Genomic DNA, 24,685 nt, shown 5'->3' on the forward strand with positions numbered 1-24,685 from the left:
AGGCCGAGGTGGGCCTCCCAAAATATAGAAAATTATTTTCTATAATTTGCACCGTACAATACAATAGCAGTTACTAAATCACCTGAAGCCAGGAGTTTGAAACCAGCCTGGCCAACATGGTGAAACTCTGTCTCTACAAAAATACAAAAAATAAGCCAGGCATGGTGGCATGTGCCTGTAGTCCCAGCCTCTCAGGAGACTGAGGCATGAGAATCGCTTGAACCCAGGAAGCGGAGGTTGCAGTGAGCTGAGATCGTGCCACTGCTCTCCAGCCTGGGCAAAAGAGCAAGACTCTGTCTCAAAAAAAAAAAAAAAAAAAAAAAGGGCCAGGTGTGGTAGCTCACGCCTATAATCCCAGAACTTTGGGAGGCTTGGGTGGGCAGATCACTTGAAGTCAGGAGTTTGAGACCAGCCTGGGCAATATGGGCAACTAAAAATACAAAAATTAGGTGGGTGTGGTGGCACATGCCTGTAGTCACAGCTACTCAGGAGGCTGAGGCACAAGAATCGCTTGAACCCAGGAGGTGGAGGTTGCAGTGAGCCAAGATCACACCATTGCACTCTAGCCTGGGTGACAAGAGTAAAACCCTGTCTTAAAAAAAAAAAAAAATTAGCTGGGCATGGGGGCTCATGCCTATAGTCCCAGCTGCTCAAGAGGCTGAGGTGGGAGGATCACTTGAGCTTAGGAGGTTGAGGCTACAATGAGCTATGACCACACCACTGTGCTCCAGCTGGGGCAACAGAGTGCAACCCTGTCTCTAAAAATACAATACAATAAAATAAAAAGAGCTAAGAACTCTAATAACTTATTACAGCAATAATACCCATGTTACAATCATCCAAATCAAGATGTAGAGCAGCAATGTCCAATCATCTTTTTTGTGATGGCGGAAATTTTCTGTAATTTGCACCTTACAATACAATAGCAGCTACTGAATCCTTGCAAAGTGGCTAGTACAACCAAGGAAGTGAATTTTTAATTTTTTTTTTTTTTTGAGACGGAGTGTCGCTCTGCCGCCCAGGCTGGAGTGCAGTGGCCGGATCTCAGCTCACTGCAAGCTCCACCTCTTGGGTTTACGCCATTCTCCTGCCTCAGCCTCCCGAGTAGCTGGGACTACAGGTGCCCGCCACCTCGCCCGGCTAGTTTTTTGTATTTTTTAGTAGAGACGGGGTTTCACCATGTTAGCCAGGATGGTCTCGATCTCCTGACCTCGTGATCCGCCCGTCTCGGCCTCCCAAAGTGCTGGGATTACAGGCTTGAGCCACCGCGCCCGGCCGTGAATTTTTAATTTTATGTCATTTTAATTAAATTCAAATAGCCTCATGGGCCTAGTGGCTCCCATACTGGACAGCACATATATGGAACATTGCTATAACCTTAAGAAGTAGCTTTATCCTTCCACTCCTTTAGCGTTAATCTCCCACCTACAGGCAACCACAGTTCTGACTTTAATCACCACTAATTTGTTCTGCCTATTCCTAAACCTCATATAAAAGGAATACATATTTGGTTTTTTAGAATGCAGATAATTACAGGCCAAGGATCAGTTTTAATAAACACAACAGATGATTTGGAAGCAAACAGTACTGCAGTCACACTTTGAGAACCAAATATTCCTCCCCTAGGACTGCACCATCTCCTTTATGGGAGTCTGTGAAGAAAGAATACCTGGAGGTGCTGGGCATGGTGGTGGCTCACGCCTGTAATCCCAGCACTTTGGGAGACCGAGGCGGTTGAATCACCTAAGGTCAGGAGTTCGAGACCAGTCTGGCCAGTGAGGTGAAACCCCGTCTCTATTAAAAATATAAAAATTAGGCCAGGCGCGGTGGCTCAAGCCTGTAATTCCAGCACTTTGGGAGCCCGAGACGGGCGGATCACGAGGTCAGGAGATCAAGACCATCCTGGCTAATACGGTGAAACCCTGTCTCTACTTAAAAATACAAAAAACTAGCCGGGCGACGAGGCGGGCGCCTGTAGTCCCAGCTACTCGGGAGGCTGAGGCAGGAGAATGGCGTGAACCCAGGAGGCGGAGCTTGCAGTGAGCTGAGATCCGGCCACAGCACTCCAGCCCGGGCGACAGAGCGAGACTCCGTCTCAACAACAACAACAAAAAATATATATATATATAAATAATATATATATTTTTATATATATTATATATAAATAATATATATATTTTTATATATATTATATATAAATAATATATATTTTTATATATAATATATATATATAATATATATATATTTATATATAATATATATATATAATATATAAATTAGCCAGGCGATGTGGTACGCGCCTGTAATCCCAGCTACTTGGGAGGCTGAGGCAGGAGAATCGCTTGAACCGGGGAGGCAGAGGTTGCAGGGAGTCGAGATCGTGCCATTGCTCTCTAGCCTGGGCGACAAGAGCGAAACTATCTCAAAAAAAAAAAAAAAAAAGTACCTGGAGGTCTTGGGTAAATGTGTCAGTCCCCAAAGTCCCCCTAAACCAAAACCAGAGAGGAAACCACTTCAGCTTCCCTCTTCACAATCAACGCATAAAAACTCACCTCAGATTCTGTGGTTGTTCTTGGTAACTTAATGTGAGTGGCTTTGATCCCAATCTGCAAAACGGACATTAAAAGCAGGTAAATGGCAAGACAACTTGAGATATTGAACCATTTCTTTTACAGACATGACTAACAAACAAGAAGGTGTTGGTCATCATTTCACCCTTATACGTTCTGAAGAATGAGTCCCTCACTTCAACCCATTCATCATTCGCTGGTTAATTGCCACCACGGCACTTCAGCAATGTCACGCTTGCTATTCCTTGAGAAAGGAAATTAAATCTTGGGACCCCAAATTCATTAAGTCAAAGGGAAAAGCCAAGCTGGGAACTGGGTCATGCAAATCTGCCTCCCCCTTTTTGGTTCCTAAATAAGATGTTACAAGATGAAAAGCTACATGCCTCCCCCATATTTTGCCCACAAGGAAATTCCTAGTGAGCTGCAAGATCTTTATGATGTTTCTGTTAAAATTTCACCATGGCAATGTAAATCGATAGCTTGTCTTTACAGGCGCAGCCACCCCCAGCCCACCAGACACAAATGTATATCTGATTGTTCCCCTGCCCCATTTTGTCTATGTTATCTTACGTAAAATGCAGATTGCCTGCATTTTTCCTCAGCCCCACTTGTCTATATCATCTTTTTTCGGGGGGGATGGAGTTTCACTCTCATTGCCCAAGCTGGAGTGCAATGGCATGATCTCAGCTCACCGCAACCTCCGCCTCCCAGGTTCAAGCGATTCTCCTGCCTCAGCCTCCCAAGTAGCTGGGATTACAGGCATGCGCTACCATACCTGGCTCATTTTTTGTATTTTTAGTATAGATGGGGTTTCTCCATGTTTCTCAGGCTGGTATCGAACTCCTGAGCTCAGGTGATCCACCTGCCTCAGCCTCTCAAAGTATTGGGATTACAGGCATGAGCCACGGTGTCCGACTGTCTATGTCATCTTATGTAAAAAATGCAGATTCACTGAGCCAAAGTCATGAATGACTATTTTTCCCTACCCACCTCTTACATGAAAATTGTGTACTTCTCAATAACCTGTCCTTTCCTCTTTAAATTTGGAGAACTCGAAATCATCTTTAGAGAAAGGTATAGACCTGTCTCCCAGGTGTGTCTTTAATTTTGGCAAATAGATCTCCTAAAATGATTGAGCCTTGTCTCGTCACTTTTCTCAATTGATATCCTGCTCTTTGGGAAGAAAATCATTAAAGAGAAAACAAAAACTCAAGGGCAAAGCAGAGGTCACAGGTCTGACGCACCCATTTCTGACTTGCAAAATAGATAAACTAATGTCTCCTGTGGGTGATAAAAGTTTACACAGGGAGGAACAAAAAGGGCAAGGGGTAATTGATAGGACCCAGGTGGAGGTGGGGGAGGGTGATGGCACGGCTGTTCTGGCTTACCTCTTCAGCAGCCTTCAGCTTCACTTTTATATAAAGATTGGAATCATCTCTGTTGCCAATCTAGAATAATAAATGCATGCAAATCAGATGATTAGGGAAAGGCAAAGTGCACAGAAAAGCTTCTACAATTTTAGTTTTAATAAAAGAAATGTTTAATCATGCAACTCTTGTTGCAGAGAACTTACAGGAGTATAGGGAGGCTGTGGGGGCAGGAGGGATTATGTGAACACAGATGGTATTACAGCCCCTCCTCTAAACAAGGCCCACGTGGTTCCCACTGCAAAACCCCAAACAGAAAGTAGAGGATATCTGCATCTGCATGGGAAACTAAGCAAGGATGCTGCAGGCCTACCAGAAACCTGTGGGATTTCTGCTGCCATACCAAAAAAACAGAGTATGGAGGGCTGAGAAACTGTCATCAGGCAAGAAAAATGCCTGAGAGGCAGGAGCACCCAGAGGGCACATTCCACACCCTCTCCCCCACCCCCAGGGGCAATGGAAAGCTCCCTGGCTCCTCCACACAGAGAATAGAAAGGAGGGTGGAAGGACCTCACTCTAGTTTACACTGAATAAACAGCCAGGCAAGACAAAGGGCAATCTGCTGGCCCCAACACAGAGAGAAGGCTGGGTGCAGTGACTCAGGTCTGTAATCCCTGCACTTTGGGAGGCCAAGGGAGGAGGATCATTTCAATCCAGGAGTTTGAGACCAGCCTGGGCAACATAGCCAGACACCCATCTTTACAAAAAATTAGCCAGGCGTGGTGGTGCACGCCTGTAGTCCCAGCACTCGGGAGGCCAAGGTGGGAGGATTACTTGAGCTCAGGAGTTTTGCCATGATTGCACCAGTGCACAGTGAGTCATGATATTGTGCCTGGGCAGCCTGAGCAATAGAGAGACCTTGTCTCTTAAAAAAAAAAAAGAGGGAGAAACTTGTAGTGCAGAGGCCAAATCCTTTGAACCACCATGCTGTGTCTCACTATGTTCCCTTTGTTTCTTTAACCATGAACATATTTATAGTTTATCATTATAACCATTTATTTGTAAAATTTTATTTTACTAATATTTTTTCATGCTCCAGTGGTTGGTATTTCTCCTTTAAGGTTGATATATGCTACCATAAGTTGTGTTTCTCCCAAAATTACAGAGGGTATCACAGAAGGAAAGGTGGTAGGTCCCTTCATATCAAAGATAACTGAAGCATAGCTCCTTTTAACAGGACCATGGCAAAGAAAGAAGCCAGCTTTTGTAACAGAGGATTTTCTGACCTTGTCATATTGATGCTATTACTGGACGCTCCCCTCAGATCTCAGGACATGGCCGGAATCTTAGCTTCAGTTGTCCCTTATACAGACAGTTCTCAGTTTTGTTGTGCTAATTTGAATTGCAAGAGCCAGAAGAGTCCTTTGAGGGGAATTCTACTTTTTAATGGGTTATTTGTATCTAAGTACATTAGATGCTTCCCGTAGGGACTTCCCTAGACTTTTAGTGCCTCTCATGTTTCCTCTTTGGTCACTTTCTATGTATGTTCTTTGCCCCACCACCCAACCCTTACTGGTGCAGTTACCAGATTTGATACATTCTGGAATTTTTAGATCAAAGTAGGAAAGGAGGTGGTTCTAAATAAAAAAAAGTATTTTTTTTTTTTTTACAATTTCATTCATATTTATACCTACAACTAGTTATTTAGTCTTAACTCTGAGATTAAATTGTTTTATCACTTGCTGCCAGTCCTTTTTAAGCCACACCTTCTCTGTTCTAGAGTTTATCTTCATTCATGTTTCAGGTAAGTGAAATGTAACTATAAGTCACTTTTCCAGGAAAGGTAGGTGGACATTTTTCTAAGTCCGCATAACTGAAAATATTTTTCTGCTGTCCCTTGCACTTGACTGGCCTTGGTGGATTTGGAGTGACAGTATTTTCCTTCAGAGATGTTGTCTTTGGCATCTAATGTCACACAGGAGAAGTCTGAAGTCTCTCGCTGTTGTTGTTCCTTTATATGTAACTGTTTTTCTGCCTGAATATTTCTGGAGGAGTTTGTCTAAAACACTAAAACTACAACCAGTTCCAGAAAGAAAACTTAATAGTTACAGTTATGAGCATATGTCAAAGTTTTATTGGAAAAGACATCTAAAAAGCCAATTCAAAGAGTCACTTTTAGTATAGGTTTTATTTATTTATTTATTTATTATTTTTGAGACATGGTCTCACTCTGCCACCCATTCCTAGAGTACAGTAGCATGATCATGGCTCATGGCAGCCTGCAACTCCTAGGCTCAAGCAATCCTCCCACCTCAACTTCCCAAGTAGCCAGTACTACAGGCACACGCCACCACACCCAGCCGATTTTTGTATTTTTTGTAGAAATGGGGTTTCACTATTGCCCAGGCTGGTCTCAAACACCTGGGCTTAAGCAATCTTCCTGCCTCAGCCTGCCAAAGTGCTAGGTAGGCATGAGCCACCCCACTTGGCATTTTATAGGGAAGAGTGGCTATAGAACCATTGATAGACTAAGAAGCAAAACAAATGTTTAAAGAACATGTATTCTGTCCGGGCGCGGTGGCTCACGCCTGTAATCCCAGCACTTTGGGAGGCCAAGGCCGGTAGATCATCTGAGGTCAGGAGTTCGAAACTAGCCTGGTTAAGATGGTGAAACCCCATCTCTGTTAAAAATACAAATATTAGCCAGGTGTGATGGCGTGCACCTGTAATCCCAGCAACTTGGGAAGCTGAGGCAGGAGAATCCCTTGAACCCAGGAGGGAGAGGTTGCAGTGAGCCAAGATCATGCCATTGCACTCCAGTCTGGGTGACAAGAGTAAAACTCTATCTCAAAAAAAAAAAAAAATGCTGATTTCTTCCTTGAAGGTGGCTGAGTATTACATCATCCAAAAGATCCTATTCTAGAACAGGTTAGGGACACTTTTTTTATACCAGGAGTCTGCAAACGGTTTCTGTAGAGGGGCAGGTGGTATATGTTTTAGGCTTTATGGGACACATACCCTGTCACAGCGGCTGCTGCTATTGCTTTTTTAACTCTTTATAAACTGGGCAGCATTTGGATATGGGCCACAGTTTACTAATCCATGTTCTACACCATAAGATATCTTGGGTATTGGTCTACTGGTTCATTTTTCTTTCTGTTTCAGAAACCTTATGAAGATACAGTCTAGTTGAGTTTATTAACTGTATTGTTTCTGTCCATGTATTTTGTGAAGACTGAATGAGTTACTATACATAAAGCACTCTGAATAGTTCCCAAATACTGTTAAAAATCAGTTTTTTGGCCAGGTGCGGTGGCTCATGCCTATACTCCCAGCACTTTGGAAGGCCAGGGTGAGTGGATCGCTTGAGCCCAGGAGTTAGAGACCAGCCTGGGCAACATATCGAAACCCCATCTCTACAAAAAATACAAAAATTAGCTGGGCATGGTGGTGTGCCTGTAGTTCCAGCTAACTTGGGAGGCTAAGGTGGGATGATCCCCTGGGGGACAGGGGAGGGCAGAGGTTGCAGTGAGCAGAGATCACAACACTGCACTCCAGCCTGCATGACAGAACAAGATTCTAACTCAAAAAAAAAAAATAGAGAGAGAAATACTAATGAGGCTATATGGGGCTAAGGCTGTATTTCTATCACCTTAGCATAAATTTTTTTTTTTTTTTAACGGGAAAAAGTCTTGCTCTGTCACCCAGGCTGGAATGCAGTGACACGATTACAGCTCATTGCAGCCTCAACCTCGGGGCTTGAGCAATCCTCCCACCCCAGCCTCCCCAGGAGTGGGGACTACAGGCAAGCACCACCACACCAGCTAATTTTTTTATTTTTTTGGAGACAAAGTCTCTCTATGTTGCCCAAGCTGGTCTCAAACTCCTGGGCTCAAGCAAGCCGCTCACCTTGGCCTCCTAAAGTGCTGGGATTACAGGCGTGAGCCACCATGCTTAGTCCATTAGTATCCCTGGATACTATGAAAATGAAAAGTCAAGTCTTAATTTCCTATAAATATTCAGTTATTTAGGAAGTTACTCATCCATTTTATTTAAAAAAAAGAAAACTCAACTTTTAAATATATACTTGGGCCAGATCATGAATGTTCTTGAATGCATTGCTAAGGAATTAGAAAAACAAAGGGGAAGAACAAGTGGGTTTCGGAGACAGACCTAGGTTCATTTCCCAGACTCAGTCCCTTCCTGACTGGCTTTGGGCACGCTACCCAAGATCTTTGAGCATGAGTTATCATGGGTATAAGGGGCCATCTCCTACCTTGTAGGGTAGTATAAAACATAGAACAATTAGAAATATAAACAAATCATTTGAACTATTGTAAACACTCTATATAAGTAGTACAGGTTTAAGATCCCTAACTCAAAAATCCAAAATCGGTCAGGTGCAGTGGCTCGGCACTTTGGGAGGCCGAGGCAGGCAGATCACGTGAGCTCAGTTTGAGACTAGCCTGGGCAATATGGAGAAACTCTGTTGCAAATACTAAAATTAACTGGATGCCTGTAGTCCTAGCTACTTGGGATGCTGAGACGGGAGGATAGCTTGAGCCTGGGAGATCCAGGCTGCAATGAACTGTGATCACACCCCTGCACCCCAGCCTGGACAACAGAGTGAGACCCTGTCTCAAAAAAAAAAAAAAAAAAAAAACACAAATCCAAAATGCTCCAAAATCAGAAACTTTGAGCACTGACAATGCCAAAAGTAGAAAATTCCACACCTGGCCTCATGTGATGGCTTACAGTCAAAACACAGTTAAAAGTACATTTCATGCACAATATTATTAAAAATATATAAAATTGGCCGGGCACAGTGGCTCATGTCTGTAATCTCAGCACTTTGAGAGGTCAGGGCAGAAAGAGAAAGCCATGTTGTAGAGGGCACACTGTGCCAGGCTCAGTGCTATGTGCTTTCCCAGAGGAATTTAAATTCTAGGCCAGGTGTGGAGGCTCATGCCTGTAATCCCAGCACTTTGGGAGGCCGGGGCAGGCGGATCACTTGAGGTCAGGAGTTTGAGACCAGCCTGGCCAACATGGTGAAACCCCATCTCAACTAAAAATACAAAAATTAGCCAGGTGTAGTGGCACACACCTGTAATACCAGCTACTCGGGAGGCTGAGGCAGGAGAATCACTTGAACCTGGGAGGCGGAGGTTGTAGTGCGCCCAGATCGTGCCATTGCACTCCAGCCTGGGCGACAAGAGCAAAACTCCCTCTCAAAATATATATACATATATAAATATATAGTGTATATATTATAAATATAATATATAATATATAAAATAAAATGTATATATAAATAAATATATGTGTGTACATATATGTGTGTATACACATGTACATATATGTGTGTATAGATACACACACTTATATAAAATTACCTTCAGTCTACAAGTATAAGGTATATAACGAAACATAAATAAATTTTGCTTTAGAATTGGATCTCATCCCTATGTATATACAGATTCCAAAATCTAAAACACTCTCGTCCCAAGTATTTCAGATAAGGGATACTCAACTTGTACTATCATTCTGGTAAAGGAGAGTGAGTGTGGCTGGATAGATTGTGATCAGACTTGCATTTTAACAAGGGCTGAAATTGCCGTCAAGAGGACAGACAGGAGGTATCTAGATAGAACCCCCAAATCATTAAGCAGGTAACTATAGTGGCCCCAGGGTTGGGAGCAGTAGGAATCAAGGGGAGGCAACAGATTCCAAGAGTTGATGAGAGGCAGAATCAACAGGACAATAGCCCCTAACTGGATGCAGGGAGTGAGGAAGAGAGCTCAGTAAGGAGATGGCCTCAGGCTTCTGGCTCACAGCATGTGGGAAGATGGTGGTGCCAGCACCAGAGTGAAAAAGACTAGAGGTCTGAGGCAGGGAGATGTGATTACAACATATTACATAAATCTTGTATCACAGAAAGCTGTTGACTCTGGTGCTAAAGTACAAAATTAAAAGATTCTACCACTTTTTTTTATCAGCAAGGACATGAGACTAGCTGTAGAACAGTGTTTATGTAATAAAAACATTTGTCATCAATAAATGTAAAAAACAAGGTTGGAAGTTAATTTTTAAAATGGGGGGAAAAAAACCAATATTTCTTTAAAAAGGGTATACTTCTTGCCTATGACATTTACTCCTTCTACAACAAACAATTTGCAAAAATAAGCCAAGATATAACCAGTCACCAAATGTACCAGTATACACCCACAACATATACTTTTGATTCTTAGTAATTTGCAAAAAAGGGAAAATCCACCACAGCAGAGAACATGCCAGGCAGAGAGTGACAGGCCTTCTGTGCTTTTCTTCTCAGCTAAGCCCTTTTAGACAAACAGCAGAGGAGAGAAGGATATTTAAGTAGTATTCACTTTGACTTTTTTTTTTTTTTTTTTTTTGAGACAGTCTTAGGCTGGAGTACAGCGGCGCGATCTCGGCTCACTCCAACCCCCGTCCCCCGGGGTTCAAGCGATTCTCCTGCCTCAGCCTCCTGAGTAGCTGTGATCACAGGTGTGTACCACTACACCTGGCTAATTTTTATATTTTGAGTAGAGATGAGGGTTCACCACGTTGGCTAGGCTGGTCTCAAACTCCTGACCTCAAGTGATCCACCAGCCTTAGCCTCCCAAAGTGCTGGGATTACAGGCGTGAGCCACCGCACCATGCCTACTTTGACATTCTTGATGAACAAGGGATAGAAACTTAGCAAGGGATTAAATGATGTATTGGAGACATACATATAGATTGTAAGGGAGATTATGTCCAAGTTGGGTAAAACTCTGAAGGGAGTTTCAAATGAAAGCTTTGAGTTTCCTGTCATCCAAATCAAGACTGCAAACATTCCTTCATACATTTGTCCATAAAAATATTTATTGAATACCTCCCTACTGAGTGAATCTGGAGCTCAGGGAAGAAACTCTGGATAGAAACCTAAATTTGGAAGTATTCGCTCAGGAAGCTATGGGACTGGGTGAGGTCACTTAGGGAAAGAATAAGACAGGGAAGAGACCTCAAGGGTGAGTCCCAAGGCATTCAAATGGTTTAGGTATTAGGGTGATGAGCAACAACAAGCAAAGGCGACTCCAAGGAGGGAAGGAAACCAGTGGTGTCCCAGATCAAGAGCCTGGAGCTCAGAAGAGATCTAGATTTAGAAGTCACTGGCCTGATAGATGAAACTGCCTAAAATAATGGTTCTGAAAGTGTGGCCCACACACTCTTTAGGGACCCCAAGACCTTTTGAAAGATTTATTTGGGCCAGGCTAGTTTCATTATAATACCACTACAATGCTGTTTGCATTTTTAATTGTGTTAACATCTGTACTGATGGTGCAAAAGCAATGGTGTGTAAGACTATTAGTGAACCAGCACAAATCAAGACAATGGCTTTGGCCTAGTTGTCAAGGTATCCTTTGCTACCACACACACTCAGTAAAACTAGATGCCAGTTTCACTAGGATGGCCCTTGATAAAGAAACATACATTATTAATTTTCTTAACTTGGCCAAGCACAGTGGCTCATGCTGTAATCCCAGGACTTTGGGAGACCAAGGTGGGAAGATCACTTTGAGCCCAGGAGTTCGAGATCAGCCGGAGCAACAAGGCGAAAAACCATCTCTACAAAAAAATACAAAAAATTAAGGCCGGGCACAGTGGCTCATGCCTGTAATCTCAGTACTTTAGGAAGCTGAGACAGGAGGATCACTTTGAATCCCGGTGTTCGAGACCAGCTTGGGCAAAAAGGCAAAAAAATCTCTACAAAAAAATACAAAAAATTAAGGCTGGGTGCAATGGCTTACACCTGTCATCTCAGCACTTTGGGAGGCTGAGGCGGGTGGATCACCTGAGGTCAGGGGTTCAAGACCAGCCTGGCCAATGTGGTGAAACCCTTTCTCTACTAAAATTACAAAAATTAGCTGGGTGTGGCACCTGTAATCCCAGCTACTCGGGAGGTTGAGGCATGAGAATCACTTGAATCCAGGAGGCAAAGGTTTCAGTGAGCTGAGATCACACCACTACATTCCAACCTGGGGGATAGAGCAAGACTCTGTCTCAAAAAATAATAATAATAATAATAATTAGCAGGGCGTGATGGCAGGCACCTGTAATCCCAGCTACTCAGGAGGCTAAGGCAATAGAACTGCATGAACCTGGGAGGTGGAGGCTGCAGTAAGCCAAGATTGCACCACTGCACTCCAGCCTAGGCGATAAAACAAGACTCGGTCTCAAAAAAAAATTAGGCATGGTGATGTATGCCTGTAATCCCAGCTACTCTGGAGACTGAGTGGGAGGATCACTTACTTACTTGAGCCTGGGAGATGGAGGTTGCAGTGAACCAAGATTGTGCCACTGTACCACTGTATTGAGTAAATATATATATATCTCAACTCTTGAGTGCATGTGTTTTTAATAGTCTATGTAAGGAATTGGGAAGCACTCATAATGCACTTCTGCTATATACAGAAGTACAGTGGTTGTGGTTGTTACTAAAGTATTTGTGCTTTTTTGTTTGTTTGTTTGAGACAGGGTCTCACTCTGTCACCCAAGCTGGAGTACAGTGGCATGAATACAACTCCCTGCAGCCTTGACTTCCTGGGCTCAAGTGATCCTCCTGCCTCCCTCTCATGTAGCTGGGACCACAGGTCTGTACTACCACTCCTGGCTCATTTTTTAATTTTTTTGTAGAGATGGGGTCTCACTTTGTTGTGCAGGCTGCACTTGTGCTTTTTTGCCTTGTTAGCTGAAACAGATGCATTTTTATATGGAACACCATCTTTACTTGAAATAACAACTGACAAGCAATGATTATTCAGGCTTGAGTATCTGACAAATATTTTCTCAAAAATGAATAAAGTGAGCCTGGTATTTCCAGAGAAACAATTAATTGTATTTGTTGCCAATGATAAAATGTGAGTTTTTGGGTGAAAGTTAAAATTTTTTATCCACCCCTGTGAGCTTGACAGCTTCTCAATACTTGAAAACTTCTCTGATGAGCTTGGTGATGTTAATGATTCCAATTCTTTCATATTGCATAATGAAATGTTAACATTTGGAAGATCTGCATAATTCAGGGAACTATTATTTTCCAAATGAGGAACAAAGGATGTTACAAAACCATGCATGCGGTAAATATTCATTCCAAATGTAACATTTTGATGTAACAAAGTATGCAAGTCTGAGAAGATGTAACAAAGTATCAAAGTTCACTGACGGCGTTTCAGATTCTACATTGCAACTAATCTTTTAAAACTTTACTTACTGAGTCCTGGTACAACATCAAAGAAAAATACCCACAATTACCTGGAAAGACTATTTAAAAAGTTCTTCCCTTTTACAGCTACACATCTGTATGAAGCCAAATTTTCTCCATATATTTCAATCAAACCAGCACATAGCAAAAGACTGAATGCAGAGGCAGATAAGACTCCAGCTCTCTTCTATTAAGTCATACAGGAAAGAGGTGTGTACAAATATAAAATAATGCCTCTTTTCACTAAATTTTGTTTTTAAAAAAGTTATTACTCCATAAAATGTTATGTTAACATATAATAAATGAGCTTACTATTGGCATTTTTAAATGAATAAACATTTTTAAAACTTCCTAATTTCTCTCTCTCTTTTTTTTTTTTTGAGACAGAATCTCTGTCACCTAGACTGGAGTACAGTGGCACAATCTTGGCTCACTGCAACCTCCACCTCCCGGGTTCAAGTGATTCTCCTGCCTTAGCCTCCTGAGTAGCTGGGATTACAGGCGCCCACCACCACACCCAGCTAATTTTTGTATTTTTAATAAACATGGGGTTTCACCATGTTGGCCAGGCTGGTCTCAAACTCCTGACCTCAGGTGATCTGCCCACCTTGGCCTCCCAAAGTACTGGATTACAGTCATAAGCAACCGTGCCTGGCCAAAACTTCCTAATTTCTAATACAGTAAACATTAATGGATAAATCTGTATAAACAATAGCTCCTTGAGGTCTTACATCTTTAAGAGTGTAAAGGTGGCCAAGTACAGTGGCTCACGCCTATAATGCAAAGCAGGCAGAGGCAGGAGGACTGCTTGAAGCCAGGAGTTCAATGCTACAGTGAGTTATGATTGCACTGCTACATTCCACCCTGGTAACAGAGTAAGACCTTGTCTCTCAAAAGTAAATAAATAAATACATTAAATTAAAGGAAAAAAAAGATTGTAAAGGGGCCCTACTAAGACCAAAAGTTAAGAGACACTGGCGGAGAGAAAGGGTATCCACAGAGAAGAGCAGAGGGCCGGGATATGCCAACATTTAGAAACTGAGCCAAAGAGGGGGAACCTGTCAAGAGAGACTGAAAAGGCATGAGCTTACACAACAGCCAAAAAAAAAAAAAGGAAAGGAAAGTAGAGGGAGAGGTGTGAAATGATATTGAGAAATCAAGCAAAGACAACATTAATGGAAATATACTATCATAATACCTGTAATATTGCCAGGCCTGGTATGAAACCAGGTACTTCCTCCTTCAACTGAGTGACTTGATTTTTCAGTCTCGCCCTTATTTGCCTAGAGAAAAAGGAAAGGGTGGAGTTAATATTGAATGTTCCAAGCACAGATAAATGATGCAGATTATTAGACGTATTTCTCTTTTATTTGTTTGTTTATTAACACAGGGTCTCGCTCTGTCACCCAGGCTGGGAGTACAGTAGCACAATCAAGGCTCACTGCAGCCTCGACCTCCTGGGCTCAAGTGATCCTTTCGCCCCAGCCTCCTGAGTAGCTGGGACTTTACAGGTGTGTGCCACCATACCTGGCTAATTTTTGTACTTTTGGTAGAGATGGGGTTTCACCATTGCCCAAGCTGGTCTTGATTTCCTGGGCTCAAGCGATCTACGACCTCGGCCTCCGAAAGTGCTGGGATTACAAGTGTGAGCCACTGCACCGGGCCTGTATTTCTCTCTCTCTCTCTCTCTCTCTCTTTTTTTTTTTTAGACGAAGTTTCACTCTCACTGCCCAGGCTGGAGTGTAATGGCACGATCTTGGCTTACCACAACCTCCATCTCCCAGGTTATTCTCCTGCCTCAGCCTCCCAAGTAGCTGGGATTACAGGTATGCGCCACCACGCCCAGCTAATTTTGTATTTATAGTAAACACAGAGTTTGTCTACGTTGGTCAGGTTGGTCTCAAACTCCCGACCTCAGGTGATCCCCCCACCTCGGCCTCCCAAAGTGCTGGGATTATAGGCATGAGCCACTGAGCCCGGCTTGTATTTCTCTTTTAAAAAATCAAAAATAATGGCCAGGAGCAGGCAATGGTTCATGCCTGTAATCTCAGTACTTTGGGAGACTAAGGCAAGAGGATTGCTTTAGAACAGGAGTTTAAGACTATCCTGGGCAACATAGTGAGACCCCATCTCTACAAAAAATAAAAAATTAGCTGGGAGTGGTGGCAGGCACCTATAGTCCCAGCTACTCAGGAGGCTGTGGCAGGAGGATGGGTGGAACCCAGGAGGTTGAGGCTGCAGTGAGCTATGATGGTGCCATTGCACTCCAGCCTGGATGATAGAGCAAGACTGTCTCCAAAAAAAATAAAATAAAATAAAAACACCAGTGAATAGACATTATCTGGTTTAATATATACAGGAACTTCCCATCAATTTTCCAGGCCACAAGTAGACATGGATCTGTTTCTTTTTTTTCTTTTTCTTTTTTTTTTTTTTTGAGATGGGGACTTGCTCTTGCCCAGGCTAGAGTGCAATGGTGCGATATCTGCTCACTGCAACCTCCGCCTCCTGGGTTCAAGCGATTTTGCTGCCTCAGCCTCCGGAGTAGCTGAGATTACAGGCGCGTGCCACCATGCCCAGCTAATTTTTGTATTTTTAGTAGAGATGGGGTTTCACCATGTTGGTCAGGCTGGTCTCGAACTCCTGACCTCGTCATCCACCCATCTCAGCCTCCCAACGTGCTGGGATTACAGGTGTGAGCCACCATTCCCGTCCACGTGGATCTTTTCTAACTCCTACTGACACTAACTGACCAAAGGATTCAGGGATAATTGAAAATGTATTAGTTGATGGCATTCAAAATCATACAGTAAATAAATGAAAACTTAGACCAACACTTCTGGAAACTGCTGATCCTCATCTTTTTTCACATTTCCACTCTCCAGGTGCTGTCATGAAAAAATTTTACAGGAACAAACTCAAACACACCCCTTTTGCTCAACCTACACTAGTAAGATTACCACAGGGCATCCACATAAGGTTGAATGATAAATCAATGAATCCCCCTCCAAATTCAGCATAAACTTACAAATTATATTCTACTTCACAAAGGAATTTTCCTTACAAAGAATTTAACACAAGGTTAAAAGTATAACCTCCTGCAGTCTCCTTATTAGAGTGAAAAAAAGTATAACCTCTTGCAAAACTAAGACGATCAATTTACCAACATACAGCTTCTCAACTGTCAGGCCTCTGAGCCCAAGCCAAGCCCATCGCATCCCCTGTGACTTGCACGTATATGCCCAGATGGCCTGAAATAACTAAATCACAAAAAGAAGTGCAAATGCCCTGCCCCGCCTTAACCAATGACATTCCACCACAAAAGAAGTGAAAATGGCCCAGTATCTTGTGAAATTCCTTTTCCTGGCTCATCCTGGCTCAAAAAGCTCCCCCACTGAGCACCTTGTAACCCCCACTCCTGCCCGCCAGAGAACAACCCCCCTTTGACTGTAATTTTCCTTTACCTGCCCAAATCCTATAAAACGGCCCCACACTTATCTGGCCCCACACTCATCTCCCTTCGCTGACTCTCTTTTCGGACTCAGCCCGCCTGCACCCAGGTGATTAAAAAGGTTTATTGCTCACACAAAGCCTGTTTGGTGGTCTCTTCACACGGATGCGCATGACATCAATAATACACTAGGATGTCAAGTAAATGAAATTACATCCATAAATAAATATCTGAATAGCTCAACCTTGCCCAGTTATGATATATGATACAACGTTCAACTTGAACAAGCTCTGTCCCTCTTGGAAAACCAGTTTTGTCATTTGTCACATGGACATTCACAAACAGCTCTTCCCTCATTCTAATTTGGTTACTCTCAGCTCCACTTCTTCACACGTCACAAAAACTGACATAAACAGGCACACAAGAAATAGATTATTTGGACTGGCCTAGTAAACATCAAGAATGTTGAATGGTATAAGAAAGAAGTCATACCCAAGATTTCCAATTTTTATTTATTTTGATTTATTTATTTTATTTTATTTTATTTTTTGGAACAGGGTCTGGCTCTATCGCCCAGGCTGGAGTGCAGTGGCACAATCACAGCTTACTGCAACCTCCACCTTCTGGGCTCAAGCCATCCTCCCACTTCAGCCTCCCAAGTAGCTGGGACTATAGGTGCACACCACCACACTCAGCTAATTTTTGTATTTTTTGTAGAGATGGGGTTTTGCCATGTTGCCCAGGCTGATCTTGAACTCCTGACTGAGCTCAAGTGATCCTCCCACCTTGGCCTCCCAAAAATGCTGGGATTACAGGTATGAGCCACTGCACCCAGCTCAAAATTTATTTCTAGTTAATGACCTTGTTTTTTCAAATCAGTATTCTCAACAATAATATAGCTCAAAAGAAGAGACCGTTGGATTTTTTTTTTTTTAACTGGGATTAGACCTGGATAGAGACCACAGTTCGCTCTGAGACAAGAGAACAGGGAATACTGCAGTGTTCACACCCCAGCAGTTCCAGCCCTAGCTGCTCCCCTGAATGACAATCAGATGTGGTGCTGGGCATAGCCCAATACCCCTACACAGTCATCCAGGCGCTCTTTGGTCCAAAGTCTTATATAATCATTCTTGCTGAAATCCATTATAAATTCCAATTCACTGTTTAACATCATGGCTCAATTTTAAATGTTTAACATGTTACAACAGAGGAAAAAAACACATTGCTAAAATATAACCTTTAACTCTTATTATGGATACAGAAAAATGAGTAAATAAAAATAAAATATAACGTGGACATTTCAACAGAAGCTATATGGTAGGCAAAGGAGGCAGCATGAAATGTACATGATTAAAATAAGGCTGCCTTTAGACAACAAAAATGCTGAAATGTGCCACAAGCTTAGAGTAGTTCTCAAATAATTCTCAAAAGGCACAGGGAAAACAACTTTAGTAACTGATCAGAGAAGCAGCAAAAACATTCACCTTCAAAATACAGGGCTTTGAGCCAGGCGTGTTAGCTCACGCCTATAATCCCAGCACTTTGGGAGGCGGAGGCGGGCAGATCACGAGGTCAGGAGTTTGAGACCAGCCTGGCCAATATGGTGAAACCCCGTCTCTACTAAAAAATACAAAAAATTAGGCAGGCGTAGTGGCGCACGCCTGTAGTCTCGGCTACTCAGGAGGCTGAGGCAGGAGAATTGCTTGAACCCGGGAGGTGGAGCTTGCAGTGAGCAGAGATCCTACCACTGCGCTCCAGCCTGGGTGACCCACTGAGACTCCGTTTCAAAACAAACAAACAACAACAACAAAAAACAGGGCTTCTTCTAAAAACAAAACAAAACAAAAAAACAGGTTGTCAGGACTCTGAGCCCAAGCCAAGCCATCACATCCCCTGTGACTTGCACGTATATGGTATACGCCCAGATGGCCTGAAGTAACTGAAGAATCACAAAAGAAGTGCAAATACCCTGCCTGGCCTTAACTGATGACATTCCACCACAAAAGTGAAAATGGCCGGTCCTTGCCTTAAGTGATGATATTATCTTGTGAAATTCCTTTTCCTGGCTCATCCTGGCTCAAAAAGCTCCCCCACTGAGCACCTTGTGACCCCTACTCCTGCCTGCCAGAGAACATCCCCCCTTTGACTGTAATTTTCCTTTACCTACCCAAATCCTATAAAACGGCCCCACACTTATCTCCCTGGGCTGACTCTCGTTTGGGACTCAGCCAGCCTGCACCCAGGTGACATAAATAGCCATGTTGCTCACACAAAGCCTGTTTGGTGGTCTCTTCACATGGATGCGCGTGACACAGGTCTTCTTCTAAACAAGGGCACAATTTATCCCCCTGCCCCAATAGATTACTGTTACAAGATTTTTTTTTTTTTTTTTTTTTTTTTTGAGACGGAGTCTCGCTCTGTCGCCCAGGCTGGAGTGCAGTGGCGCGATCTCCGCTCACCACAAGCTCCGCCTCCCGGGTTCACGCAGTTCTCCTGCCTCAGCCTCCGGAGTAGCTGGGACTACGGGCGCCCACAGCCACGCCCGGCTAAATTTTTGTATTTTTTGTAGAGACGGGGTTTCACTGTGTTAGCCAGGATGGTCTCTGTCTTCTGACCTCGTGATCCGCCCACCTCGGCCTCCCAAAGTGCTGGGATTACAGGCGTGAGCCAGGACACCCAGCTGTTATAAGATTTTTAAAATGCAGAACGCAAATGTTTTACTTAATATGTTTTATTCCCATTTTGTTTATATGTTGATTTATTTCATTTGTTCATTAACAATTTTCATACTGCTAAAAAATACTTCGGCCGGGCACGGGGGCTCAAGCCTGTAATCCCAGCACTTTGGGAGGCTGAGGCAGGTGGATCACCTGAGCTCGGGAGTTTGACACAGCCTGAGCGGTGAAACCCCTGTCTCTACTAAAAATACAAAAAAAAATTAGCCGGGCATGGTGGCGCATGCCGGTAGTCCCAGCTACTCGGGAGGCTGAGGCAGGAGAATCGCTTGAACCCGGGAGGCAGAAGTTGCTGTGAGCCAAGATTGCGCCACTGCCCTCCAGCCTAGGCAACAAGAGCGAAACTCCATCTCGGAAAAAAAACAAAAACAAAAACAAAAACCTTCAAAAAATGTTTAAAAACTTAATATGTAGTTCCTTGTAAAAATAATTGTGATTGTGAGGCCACCTAGTGTTCCAAGAAATACATGTATTTCAAATTCATAGTCATTCAAGTCAAATTAAAACACTAAATTAACCTTCTCGTTGAAAGAAAACTGATTTTCACCTATCACTAATATAGCAAAAGCTATATTATATCAGTATACAAGACAGTCAATTGATAATAGTACTATTATCACACTGAGAATATTTACCAAAAAATTGTCATAATTTAGCCCAAACATTTACCAAATTTGACAGGTATCTCAAATACATATTTGAAAGCTTAATGTGAGGAAACTATTTTATGCTTCATTGGAAGTTTACAATGTAAAGTTCTTCCATCCAATTTTCTCTAACTCAAAGCCCTAAGAAAGCAAAAGTAAACTGCTTGATATTTATGACATGAAAATAAGTCAGAATAGTGTAAAATTTTAATGAATCCTATAATTCTTAGTAAGGGTAAAGACCATCATTAATCCACACGCACAGTGACACAATAACTCACGTTAAGCTTCTGAATCAGGGTTTTTCAGTCTCAGCACCACTGACATTTGGACCAGATCATCCTTTGTTATGGGAACTCTCCAGTGCACTGCGGGATGCTCGGCATCAGTCCTGGCTTCTACCGCTAGATGCCAATAGGACACCCCTTCCCTGTATGACAGTCCAAAAGACTCCAGGCATGCCCAATGCCCTGAGGTAGAGGGAGTAAAAACTGCCCCATTTGACAACCTCTGATCTAGTGCAATAAATGGACTGGGTTGGATTGGTGAAGGCTTTATAAAATTTAGTATTTTAAAAGTGGACCGTTAAGTTCATTCAGAAAAAGGTCTCAAAGAGAAAAGCATCTTCAGAGTCCTGGTACAGGCAACCAAGTGTGGTAGGATTCCTGAACAATGAGGTCCCACCTCCCCCACCCCCACCCACTCAAGGATGAAGGGGGCAGGCAGCATCTACTCAGATCCAACGAATTGGTGGCATGAAGAATAGACAGCATAGTATTGCTAAACTTTTCATACCTTTCAAAAAGTCAGGCATCCAGATTTTTATGTGTAACTACAGGTATAAATGTGTTGGGAAGTAATCTAATGTTGTAAAGTAATAAATGTGTTGGGAAGTAATCTAATTCTGTAAGCCAAACAAAAAACATTTGGCCTCTCTAGGCCACAATTTTATCACCTTCTGCCAGTAGCAAGAGTTTTGAGACAAGACAGGGTTGGCTCTGAGTACGAGGATCTGTAAGAAGCTATGTATGAGGATCTGTAAGAAGCTATGCTTAACTATATGTCAACAAAGGAGAGGTGATACCAGCAGGCTGCTGGTGAGAACAGGCAGACCCCTAATTCTAACTCTGAGAATTAGTCTCACCATTGGAGGATTACCTAACCATAGATCTGGCCACTAGAGCTGACTAGGGCTCCAATGAACAACTCTAGGTCCCTTGCAGGCCTCTGGAACATCAGAGGGGAATGTAGAGAGAATGGAGGAGGTAAGGGTTCTCCACTTGGAGGGAAGAACCTGCCAAGAGCTCATAATGAGAAAAGCCTCACAAGGACCTGGCCTTCCTGCTTTTCAAAAAGACTAAAGAAAACCTTAGGTAGAAAAGGTTAGGTCTAAAAGGCTGCTAACTAAGGAGGGGCTGGTATTTGGGCACCTAAACCCAAAGATCACTTATCATGTTAAGTCATTCATTGCAGTCAAGATTAAGATTAAGTTCCTGACAGGCTCTGGCAAAACCTTTCACAGAAATGCTCCCTTATCTCCTGGGACCTCTCAATCATCAGATACCAAGCAGTCCATCTCCTGTCCAGGCTTGTGGTGAGGGGCAAAAAAAAAAAAAAAAAAAAGGCTAAGCCAGCAAAGTAAGTAAGTCTGACCTGTCTCTAACCAGTCAAAATTGGACTATAACCTCAAAAATGACTTTTTGAAAAGAATCTGTTTGGATGCTTCCCAACCAGACTGACGGGTGGAATGATTTCCTTACAATGCAAAGGCCTCAGGGAGAATCAAAGTCAGGGTGTCTCCTGCTGGGGTGTAGAAGTTTGCAATTCCTTCTAGCAAGCCAATGACAAGCCCATGGCAGGGAAAGAAATGCACCATCGAGCCTCTGCCACCAACCTTAGAACACCTGCGCAAGTCACTTAGCTTCTGGCTAAAGTGTCATAAACTGCAAAACTGAAGGGAAGGGTAGTAGCTGAGTGTCTGAGGATTCTTGACTGTGGCACCTTTAGCCACCCACTTCTTCGAGGTCAAGGATTTACAAGGCGCCAGAAGCTGCTTTTTGGTCAATTAAGGGGAGCAAAGGAGAGCCAACTGCACAGTGCAGGGGTAATGGGGGCCTTCTGCACTGTGGATGGGATGTCACAGAAGCTTGTTTTGAGAGTCTTACATTCTTTTAATCCTTGGGGCAACCTCAGGAAGTAGACAGTTCTCATCATCCCTATTGCACAGAGAGGAAAGTGAGGCTAACTTTTCCAAGGCCACACAAGCAGTCCCTGCCCACTAACCTCTATTCTACCAACCTCTACTGAGTCAATTAGAGGAGAAGGGAGCCATTTCCCTCCACTCCAAGGACCCTCTTCTGTGCTAGGCCAGCTTTCCTTCTAGAAGATTCTTCATGAAAATAGGGAATGTAACAGGGAACCATACACCTCTGCTCAGAACCCCACTACCCAAATCCCAAACTGCCTGATCCCAACCCCCCTGATGGACAAGGACAGACACTTATTTGCAAACCACATCCCCAATCAGGTGCCATGACCATAGCAGTTGGCTGCCAGCTCAGGGCTCTGCTGCTACCTGCCCAACAGCCTGGCTGGAGTCCTAGCTGAAGGTCCCAGCCTCTCTGGAACTCTGACCTCTCCTGCACAGGCTTCCAGAAGCAATCCAGCTATGACAGTCAAGGTTCCATGTAACTTTTGAGCAACCTGCACTTTGGAGTTCATTACAGGTAAAAAAAAAAATTTTTTTTTTTTTTTTGAGATGGAGTTTTGCTCTTGTTGCCCAGACTGGAGTGCAATGGTGCCATCTCGGCTCACTGCAACCTCCTCCTCCCAGGTTCAAGCCATTCTCCTGCCTCAGCCTCTGGCGTAGCTGGGATTACAGACATGTGCCACCACGCCCGGCTAATTTTGTATTTTTACTAGAGACGGGGTTTCACCAAGTTAGTCAGGCTGGTCTCCAACTCCTGAACTTAGGTGATCCACCTGCCTTGGCCTCCCAAAGTCCTAGGATTACAGGCATGAGCCACCACGCCCTGTCCAGGCAAATCTTTTTAAGCATAAAAGGGCCTACATGTATTTAATCTACAAGACAAATTAAAAGCCTTATCCATGTTAACTCAGTAACCAAGAAGACATGCCCTTCACTATGGCAAGCAAATTATTTTTACAAAAACAGTTCTTCTAGCCCTGTAGCTAAAATGTACAGCCAAGGTTCCAAACTTTTATCTTTGATTACTAGGATAAATTCTAATTTTAAGTCTCAAGATTATAAGCCAGCTCCCAAAGGTACAGGCTGGATAAAGACACACATAACTTTTTTATTCAATGAGTACTTTCTAAGTACCTATTTACTAAAACTTACCGTGTACCAACGACTTCTCTAAATGCTTTATAGGTATTAACTCATTTAATTCTAACAACCTTATGAGTTAGGTGACATTACTACTCCAATATACAGAAGCTAAGGCACAGAGGTAAATTGCATGACCCAGTGATGCACAGAGAAGAAGGAAGCACCATGCTTAGGCTCTGGAGCTACCATCCACAGCGAGCTTACAAACATACCCAACTTGCCCTGCACTTGGCCGGCAAACACTCGCAGCACCTACTCAAACCATCTGCCTCTTCACAACCAGTCTCTTTAGAAAGGAGACTTAATCAAGAAAAATGCCACCAATGGAGACAGCAGGCTGAATTATAGCAAATTAAGGGAAGGGAAAACCAAAGAAATCATATAACTGTAGTAAGCCCCACTTTGAAAGGCGTACTTACAGAACAACTATGCTTTCTTGTCTACAAAGTAAGGTGGGTCTTCCAACACTATCTAATACACATCCTTCTCCCACTTTGCATAATCTTTTAAAAGACTTTAAGGCCGGGCGCGGTGGCTCAAGCCTGTAATCCCAGCACTTTGGGAGGCCGAGACGGGCGGATCACGAGGTCAGGAGATCGAGACCATCCTGGCTAACATGGTGAAACCCCGTCTCTACTAAAAAATACAAAAAACTAGCCGGGCAAGGTGGCGGGCGCCTGTCATCCCAGCTACTCGGGAGGCTGAGGCAGGAGAATGGCATAAACCCGGGAGGCAGAGCTTGCAGTGAGCTGAGATCCGGCCACTGCACTCCAGCCTGGGCGACAGAGCGAGACTCCGTCTCAAAAAAAAAAAAAAGACTTTAAAAGTCTTTTAAAAGACTTCTGCCCAGGGCAGGGTCAAGTTCCTCTACTCAGGAGCCTCTACTCAGCTTCTCACAGGGCCATTGCCATTGACCCCCAAAGCAGTAATTTACTAACTGGTGAGGACAAAGGTCCATGGCACAGGCTGTGTTTTTGGTCAGGAGCTATTTCCCCCACAAAATTGGCAGGCTTATGGCTCCACCTCCTTCACGTCTTTGCCCGTAAGTCACTTTTACAAAGACTATGACTCCCATATTTAAAATTGCAGCCACCAAGCCACAGAAATTCCTGTCCCTCTTTTCTGCTCTGGTGTTCTCTTTGTGCTTCCCACCAGCTCACAATGTGTTTCACCTATTTCAACGTCTGTCTCTACCCATCAGTATGTAAATTTCATGAGGGTAGGGATTTGGGTCGTTCACTGTTAAGAGTCTCAGAGCTTTGAAGATTGCCTGGCTTAGAGGACACACACAGCTATTTGCT

At 43.4% G+C, this 24,685-nt stretch overlaps 1 protein-coding gene across 2 annotated transcripts in view; it reads right to left on the bottom strand.

The window, feature by feature from the left end:
* Positions 1-24,685, bottom strand: part of MTHFD1 (methylenetetrahydrofolate dehydrogenase, cyclohydrolase and formyltetrahydrofolate synthetase 1) — a 73,266-nt gene that overhangs the window by 44,469 nt on the left and 4,112 nt on the right. Inside the window, exons 2-4 of one of the 2 annotated variants that reach the window (XM_033187753.1) lie at positions 14,398-14,482; positions 3,959-4,018; positions 2,553-2,606 (exon numbers count right to left, since the gene is read on the bottom strand). In XM_033187753.1, coding sequence (XP_033043644.1) covers positions 2,553-2,606; positions 3,959-4,018; positions 14,398-14,482 — 199 coding nt within the window. The remainder of the gene's footprint in view (positions 1-2,552; positions 2,607-3,958; positions 4,019-14,397; positions 14,483-24,685) is intronic. The other variant, XM_033187754.1, reaches the window with a different exon arrangement.

This window comes from Trachypithecus francoisi, unplaced genomic scaffold (genome assembly GCF_009764315.1).
Source record: "Trachypithecus francoisi isolate TF-2019V2 unplaced genomic scaffold, Tfra_2.0 Lachesis_group3, whole genome shotgun sequence".
Taxonomy (NCBI): Eukaryota; Metazoa; Chordata; class Mammalia; order Primates; family Cercopithecidae; genus Trachypithecus; species Trachypithecus francoisi.